Below are 8,922 nucleotides of genomic sequence, written 5' to 3'. Positions count from 1 at the left end.
TTATCCCCTGTGTATTTATACCTGTGTTCTCTGTTTGTCCGTTGCCAGTTCGCCTTATGTGTGTCGAGTCAACCAGCGTTTTTGTTCTCAGCTCTTGCTTTTCCCAGTCTCTCTTTTTCTCGTCCTCCTGGTTTTGACCCTTGCCTGTCCTGACTCTGAGCCCACCTGCCTGACCACTCTGCCTGTCCCTGAGCCTGCCTGCCGTCCGGTACCGTTGCCCCACCTCTGGTTTACTGACCCCTGCCTGCATTGACCTGTCTATTGCCTGCCCCTTTTGGAATATTAAACCATTGTCAATTCTATGGGTTTGCATCTGGGTCTTACCTTGATTCCTGATACCCAAAAAGGGTTGTAAGCATAGCGGAACCCTTTTCTGGCACTATATAGAACCTTTTATTAATGGTTCTTTATAAACACTTAGGAAATGGTTCTTTATAGCACCATTCGGGTTCCATTTAGAACCTTATGAGCATGGTTCTTTATAGAACCTTCAAAAAAAGGGTTAGAGCACCAAAAAGGGATCCACTATGGTTACATATTTAGGACTATATAGAACCGTTTGTTTTTAACCTGTTGGGGCTAGGGGGCAGTATTTGCACGGCCGGATAAAAAATGTACCCGATTTAATCTGGTTACTACTCCTGCCTAGAAACGAGAATATGCATATATTATTAGATTTGGATAGAAAACACTCTAAAGTTTCTAAAACTGTTTGAATGGTGTCTGTGAGTATAACAGAACTCATACGGCATGCCAAAACCTGAGAAGATTCCATACAGGAAGTGCCCTGTCTGACAATTTGTTGTCCTTCTGTTGCATCTCTATCAAAAATACAGCATCTGTGCTGTAACGTGACACTTTCTAAGCCTTCCATTGGCTCTCTAAAGCCGCCAGAAAGTGGAATGGGGTGTCTGCTGTCTCTGGGCAAAGAACAGCAGCAGAGTTTGTGGGTGGTCAGCCTGGGGACAGTGAGACTGAGATGCGCGGTCACGAGACTACTCAAATTTTTTCTTTCAGCCTTTGAATGAATACAACGTTGCCTGGTTGGAATATTATCACTATTTTACGAGAAAAATAGCATAAACATTGATTTAAACAGCGTTTGACATGCTTCTAAGTACGGTAATGGAATATTTTGAATATTTTTGTCACGAAATGCGTTCGAGCGTCACCCTTCGGATAGTGACCTGAACGCACGAACAAAACGGAGCTATTTGAATATAACTATGGATTATTTGGAACCAAAACAACATTTGTTGTTGAAGTATAAGTCCTGGGAGTGCATTCTGACAAAGAACAGCAAAGGTAATCCAATTTATCTAATAGTAATTCTGAGGTTAGTGAGCCCCAAACTTGGTGGGTGTCAAAATAGCTAGCCGTGATGGCCGAGCTATGTACTCAGAATATTGCAAAATGTGCTTTCGCCGAAAAGCTATTTTAAAATCTGACACCGCGATTTCATAAAGGAGTTCTGTATCTATAATTCTTAAAATAATTGTTATGTATTTGTGAACGTTTATCATGAGTAATTTAGTAAATTCACCGGAAGTTTTCGGTGGGTATGCTAGTTCTGAACATCACATGCTAATGTAAAAAGCTGTTTTTTTATATAAATATGAACTTGATTACACAAAACATGCATGTATTGTATAACATAATGTCCTAGGAGTGTCATCTGATGAAGATCATCAAAGGTTAGTGCTGCATTTAGCTGTGGTTTTGGTTTTTGTGACATATATGCTTGCTTTGAAAATGGCTGTGTGATTTTTTTTGGCAGGCTACTCTCATGACATAATCGAATGTTTGGCTTTCGCTGTAAAGCCTTTTTGAAATCGGACAATGTGGTTAGATTAACGAGAGTCTTGTCTTTAAAATGGTGTAAAATAGTCATATGTTTGAGAAATTGAAGTTATAGCATTTTTGAGGTATTTGTATTTCGCGCCACGCGATTCCACTGGCTGTTGACTAGGGTGGGACGCAAACCCATAGAAGTTAATGTGTAATGTTGATATCGTGGTCACAATGATTGCCTTCTAAATGGCCTCTCTGCCCCCTACTCTCCTGCTCTCTCTTTCTCTCTCCTCAGGTCTTGCCATCTTTTCCATCCTCATTATCTACAGTATCAGTGGTGTCTCCACCTAGCAGAGGGAAGCTTCTATACTCCCGGTGCGCTCACAGATCGATGTGTGGAAGTGTCCCTCTGTCCAAGACAACCTGAGAATCACTGCACTATTGACTGGGGATCCTCCAAAACTCATCTGAGGAGGAGAGGAAAGAAGGGATGAGGGAGGCAGAGAGCGCTGGCCTCCCTCCAGTTCCCTGTCACCCTGCACTTAACTGCACTTAACTGGCATTCCTCTCTTTTCTAACCTCCTCATCCTCCTCTCTACTTTCACTCCCTTTCTTCTTTCTCCACACCCGTCAACCCTTTAGTCCCAATCACCTTGTCGACCCTTCAACCTGCCCTAACTTCACCACCCCCTATCTCACCTTATGAAGTCAAACACATCAATGGCCTACACAGACTGTGATGCCCAAGGAAATCATTCAAGAGAAGCTTAGTAATAGGAGACACAAATCAGTGCAGGCGAATGGGACTAGCTTTCTCTGATCTTTATCAAACGCCGAGTGAAATCAAGCTGACGTTTGCACTTCATGCTCAAGCCTGCTAACATACGCACTTGCATTCACGCACACGGGCACACACACGAGGAATGATTATGAAGAGAAAGTGCCAGGGTGCTGAAAAATGCTCTTTGGCAGAAATTATTTTCCTTTTCAGAAACAGACACTTCATCAGAACACTCCTAAATGAAACTAGCAACCGTTGCCAGGAAGTGTGTACCCAACCACCCGTTACCTTGGTTACTATTGTCTCAGTTTGGCTGTGTGTTCTCGTGAGGGAGAAGGGGGTTGGCGTTTTTTGCAGACACTGCAACATTGTGAAACAAAGGGATGTATACACCCCCACACACACACACACACACACACACACACACACACACACACACACACACACACACACACACACACACACACAAAGTGCCGTGCTACCCAGACAGAATATGTAGGTTCTCTCTCTATGTGGTTGTCGTGATTCACAGCACATGTTTTGGCTGGGGACGCCCTCTGGCCAGGGCGGACGGTGTGCGCGTGCGTGACTCACCCGGCCAGTACGATAAAGAAGTCGAGCCTGTTCCAGGTGTCTCCTAGATAACACTTCTTGCCAAAGATGCCCAGCGCCACCATCTTGATGACCATCTCCACCGCAAAGAACGCAAAGATAAAGTCATCAAAGTCCTAGGGAGAGGGGAAAAGAACACATGAATATGAAAAAAGAGAAATAGACATGAAATGAAACTCCGGTGAGAGAGAGAGAGAGAGAGAGAGAGGGGTTAGAGTATGGACGAGTGTGTACTGTATAAGTGGGTTGGGGGGCAGGGGATGGATAGAGAAGGGTGAAAAGGAGAGAGACATGGTGAGAGAGAGGAAGGTTACGCTATGACAGCGGCCGTAGACGCCCACTGCTACACGACGACTCACAATATGAACTGGTAAATAAATAGCTACTCAAATAAAACTCTTATTGCTTACGCAGATAAAGTGGCATTCTTTCCCTCTTCGAAGTTGCACGGTAACAGAAGCACAAGACAGACCCCACTGGGCACAGACATTAGTTCAACGTGGAGTTTTGTTTGGTTTTACATTTGAGTTCAATGTGAAAGCAACAAAAAATGGCACCGTGCCATTGGATTTAGGTTCAAAGTTGCGCGAATTTTGGGAGGGAAATTCCCTTATGTTGATTACTTTTTTCTAATCCAATCAGTTTTCCACGTTGACTCAACGTTATCGCACTAAATGTTTGGGTTGAAATGACGTGGAAACAACGTTGATTCCACCCATTTTGCCCAGTGGGAAATTAAGAGGAGAGAGATACTGACTCATCACACACAGTGTGCACACAGACAGGTACAGTCATCTTATCTACTTTAGGGTTCAATAAACCACCATCCTTATTTCTGCATCCTTGTGATTAGAGTGTAATCTGAATAACTTTCAGAGTAAACAGTAGAGCACATCCCTGGATGAACATCCCTGGTATTTGTTTATCTCATAAAATATGCAAAGCCTTTTGCTGAGTTTAGACTGAGGAGAATCACATTATTAGTAATGCGAAGCCACCCAATGACGTGAGGAGTGTGTGTGTGTGTGTGTTGTTCTGTGTGTGTGTGTGTGTTGTTGTGTGGGTATGTGTGTGCGAGTGTGTGTCTCTCACACAAACACACACACACACACACACACCTGAGAGTTCTAGCCAGATGGAATCCATTTGCTAAACCACTGAGCCCTGAGTCATCCCTATGCTTTGAGTGACTTTAAACACACTGGATACACAAACACATATGTCTATAGGGCTGGAATGTAAATAGAGATATAGTGTACAGGAGATGAAGCCTGTAGAGAATAGAGCATAGAGAAGCTCACAGTATCTGTGAGTGATGAGCCGTGCAATCCCCTTCCCTATCCCCCTGTTCACATGCAGAGACACACACACACACACACACACACATATACACACGGAGAGAGAAACACACGCCTACAGTACACACACTGCTCAGAGGGGAGTACCGTTCTAGGCAGGTAGTACCAAGAGGCACATAGCTGGGATTTCCCAATGTGAGAAAATGTGTGTGTGTGTGTGTGTGTGTGTGTGTGTGTGTGTGTCAGAAAGTGAGAGCAGGATTCAACGAACCATGGAGAAGGAGTCTAACACACACACACACACACACACACACACACACACACACACACACACACACACACACACACACACACACACACACAGCTGGCTCCCAGAGCGGAGACACCAGTGGCCTGTGCGCAACGCTTCAATGCTCACCCGCTCCCCTTCTCTTTATCTCTCCTTCACTTGTCTTGCTCTTTCTCTCTCTGTTTCTCTCTCTCTTAGATTCTACCTCAATTTATCTCCTATTTTCTCTCTCTCTCTCTCTCTCTCTCTCCTCCCTTATTAAATCAACTTTTTGAATCACTCTTCCATATCTATATCTATTCACATATATTATTCCATCACTTATTTCAGTCTTATTACAGAGATTGTCTCTGCAGTATCTCTTATTTCTGTCTTATTACTCTGATTATGTCTCTGCAGTATCTCTTATTTCTGTCTTATCACTCTGATTATGTCTCTGCAATATCTCTTATTTCTGTCTTATTACTCTGATTATGTCTCTGCAATATCTCTTATTTCTGTCTTATTACTCTGATTATGTCTCTGCAGTATCTCTTATTTCTGTCTTATCACTCTGATTATGTCTCTGCAGTATCTCTTATTTCTGTCTTATTACTCTGATTATGTCTCTGCAGTATCTCTTATTTCTGTCTTATCACTCTGATTATGTCTCTGCGGTATCTCTCTTTTAAAGGCACAGTGCTGCAGTGCACAGCACTGGGTTTCTGTGTCGCTGTCTCTTTGGCGCTTCGTCACACTTGTGTGTAAAGCTCTGGACCTAAACAATGGCATCATGCCGTGTGAACAGCCGTGTGTGCGTGTGACTGAGAGAAGGAATGTAAACACACACACACATGCGCACACACACCCTCTTTCTTTCTCTAGATCTCCGATTGGCCTGTACTATGGATGACTATACAGTAGTCTCCTAGCCCTGTCTATCTGGACTATACCACTGAGCCCTGTATTCAAACCGGCCATAGAAGCCTCCATGATAATGATACTGGTTTATTAAAGAAGTTGATTCCTGACCTGCCTTGACTGTAACATTTGACCATGGGGTTCAGACAATGATTATTATCTGTACATCCGTTCAGCTCTGTTAATGTATTGATATCAGAGGGGTGGAAGGCAGGGAGGGAGGGGGAGAGAGAGAGCAAGAGAGAGTGAGAGAGAGCAAGAGAGAGTGAGAGAGAGCAAGAGAGAGCGAGAGAGCAAGAGAGAGTGAAAGAGAGAGAGAGAGTGAAAGAGAGAGAGTGAAATAGAGAGAGGGAGAGAGAGAGAGTGAAAGAGAGAGAGAGAGCGTGAAATAGAGAGAGAGAGTGAAATAGAGAGAGAGAGAGAGAGAGAGAGAGAGAGAACGTGAGAGAGAGAGAGAGAGAGAGAGAGAGAGAGAGAGAGAGAGAGAACGTGAAATAGAGAGAGCGTGAAATAGAGAGAGAGTGAAATAGAGAGAGAGAGAGAGAGCGTGCAAAATACAGTCGATAGGAAGTTCAAAAGGCCAACCCCATCCTTTCCCGGGATCCTTTAGGGAGCCACACGGATACTCTCCCTCTGGGCAGGAATGAAACTGGAACACCATTTAGAATGCTTCTCTGATTAACCTCTACTCCCTCTCTTTTCTCTCTCTCTCTTTCCTCTCTCTCTCTTTCCCCTCCAGCCATGCTGCCTTTGGTGCAGTATTCAATACACATAGCAGAGAGAGGACTGACACACACACAGACAAACCGCTGCCTATGTAAATCAACCCACACAGATATGCACCTGCGAGATACTGTACAGTGCACACACTCTCTATGCCGGAGGAAGAACGTGTGTTGGAATGATTGAGTGGTTTTGCAGGCAGAAATGGGGAGGTGGGAGTGCATTGAGCATTGAGCCCCATTCCGACATGGAGCTAGTGACATTTGTTCTGATTTCATGTTGCTGTAGCAGAGGAAGGGTTTCTGGGAACTGCAGAGCGTGTGTGATCGCGAGTGTTTTTAGGAACCCCAGGCGAGGAGCGATAGAGAAGCCTCTATCTCTGCATCAGGAGGAGATGGGAGGAGACACACACACACCAAAGCTTCACACAAACACAGACACGTGTACGGGAGAGGAAAGAGAAGCAAATCAAGGTCTTCTGCTGTGTGTCTAAAGAAGGTGTGTGTGTGTGTGTGTGTGTGTGTGTGTGTGTGTGTGTGTGTGTGTGTGTGTGGTTTCTATTGTCACAGGCAGATGAGCCATGTAATAGTATTGCATTGTTCCCAGGTTTGACTTGGAGAGATACTCCTGCATGTGTGTGTGTGTGTGTGTGTGTGTGTGTGTGTGTGTGTGTGTGTGTGTGTGTGTGTGTGTGTGTGTGTGTGCATGTATGTGTCTTGGCTACAGATGCTAGCTGACAGTATTTGAACCCTGCGATAATCTCATTCAGAGCTCTGACAGGCAGAATTAGCATACATAGTGGCTATATTTTCATACGAAGAATATTCGGTTGGAATGTTGTTATCTATGTTGTTTCAACCACACACACACACACACACACACACACACACACACACACACACACACACACACACACACACACTCTTTCTTTTTGTTTCAATCACACAGACTCACAATTCTTATTTCAACTACTCATAACCAGTACGTTTTCCCAAAACTCTTAATGATGAATTAATGGGGAAGTTGAGGCGGAACTAACCAGTCTGTAAGTATTGCTGAGAAAACACTCCGGGTAAGATCATAACTGGAGGTGTGCCCAACAGCAGTGTAAGGCTAGTAGCCAGCCCATCTAATGGACACCTCAGAGTAGAAGTTAAATATGTTGTTCTCCAACAGCTCAGTCTGATCATTAGTGTTCTCTTTAAGTTCACTCAGTTTTATTCATGTAAACACACACACACACACACACACACACACACACACACACACACACACACACACACACACACACACACACACACACATACTCAGAGAACTAGACTTGGCTCAGGAGGCCATAAGGGGAGGGGAGACTATTGTCTCTCAGTGAAGGGTGATAACGTAGCTCACTGTCTCATAACAGAGAGATGAAGAGTGAGCGAGAGAGAGAGAGAGAGAGAGAGAGAGAGGGAGAGATGAAGAAGAAGGGAAACAGAATAACAGAGATAGATGGAGAGAGCATGTAATAGATGAAAGTGCGTTGAATCTCTAGGCTGTACATGTATCTGCAGTGATAACATGCACCTCACTGTCTGACATCAGAGAGACGAAGAGAGGGAGAGAGGGAGAAAGAGAGAGAGAGAGAGCGAGAGAGAGAGATCGAGGGAGACAGAGAGACAGAAAGAAAAACAGACAGACAGAGAAAGAAAGAGAGAGATGGAGGGATAAAAGGAGAGATGAAGAACATACCTCCAGGATCTTGCATCGTTCCGACTCACAGTCGTGGTCCTCACAGGGTTGGAACATCCCCAGGGTGACGCAGTTCAACAAGATCACCAGCATGGAGGCTCGCTCAAACCACGTAGAGGATAGGGAGTTAAGGTACACAACGGGGGGACGGTAGAATTGTACACAGCCTTACGTTAAATACAAAAGACACAGAAATTAGGGGATGCATTTTGTATTTATTAGGATCCCCATTAGCTCCTGCCAAGGCAGCAGCTACACTTCCTGGAGTCCAAACAGGAATAAAATAATTACATCACAACAAAACAACAGCCATCATCATAAACAAAATAATACAATAGATTATTACATTATCACTCTATTATTACAAATTTACAATTTAAAATGTACAATACTACAATAATACAATATCATATTGTGTGTGTGTGTGTTGAGTGCGTGTGTGTTTGTCCGAATGCGTGTGTTTGTCCGCGTTGTGCCGCGAGGTGTTGTTTTATCAGATTTTTTTTAAATCTGATTTTACTGCTTGCTTGAGTTACTTGATGTGGAAGAGAGGACCATGTAATCATGGCTCGATGTAGTACTGTGCGTTTCCCAGAGTCTGTTCTGGACTTAGGAACTGTGAAGAGACCCCTGGTGACATGTCCTGTGGGGTATGTATGGGTGTTTGAGCCATGTGTTAGCTGTTTGAACAGACAGCTCGGTGCTTTCAACACGTCAATACCTCTCACAAAGACTAGTAGTGACGCAGTCCATCTCTCCTCTACTTTGAGGCAGGAGAGGTTGACATTCATGTTTATTGA

General features: G+C 44.1%; 1 protein-coding gene across 3 annotated transcripts in view; it reads right to left on the bottom strand.

Annotated features, from left to right (window-relative positions):
* The window catches only part of cacna1g (calcium voltage-gated channel subunit alpha1 G), a 209,547-nt gene extending 201,162 nt beyond the window's left edge, over positions 1-8,385 (bottom strand). Inside the window, exons 1-2 of one of the 3 annotated variants that reach the window (XM_082970476.1) lie at positions 8,123-8,385; positions 3,167-3,300 (exon numbers count right to left, since the gene is read on the bottom strand). In XM_082970476.1, coding sequence (XP_082826602.1) covers positions 3,167-3,300; positions 8,123-8,215 — 227 coding nt within the window. In that variant the 5' untranslated portion in view covers positions 8,216-8,385. The remainder of the gene's footprint in view (positions 1-3,166; positions 3,301-8,122) is intronic. The other 2 variants (XM_045710396.2, XM_082970475.1) reach the window with 2 other exon arrangements.
* Between the last annotated feature and the right edge of the window lie 537 nt (positions 8,386-8,922).

The sequence above is a fragment of the Salmo salar genome, chromosome 28, assembly GCF_965601325.2.
Source record: "Salmo salar chromosome 28, fSalSal1, whole genome shotgun sequence".
NCBI lineage: Eukaryota > Metazoa > Chordata > Actinopteri > Salmoniformes > Salmonidae > Salmo > Salmo salar.
Note: the sequence above shows the minus strand (reverse complement) of the source record. Positions and strands in the feature narration are given on the sequence as shown.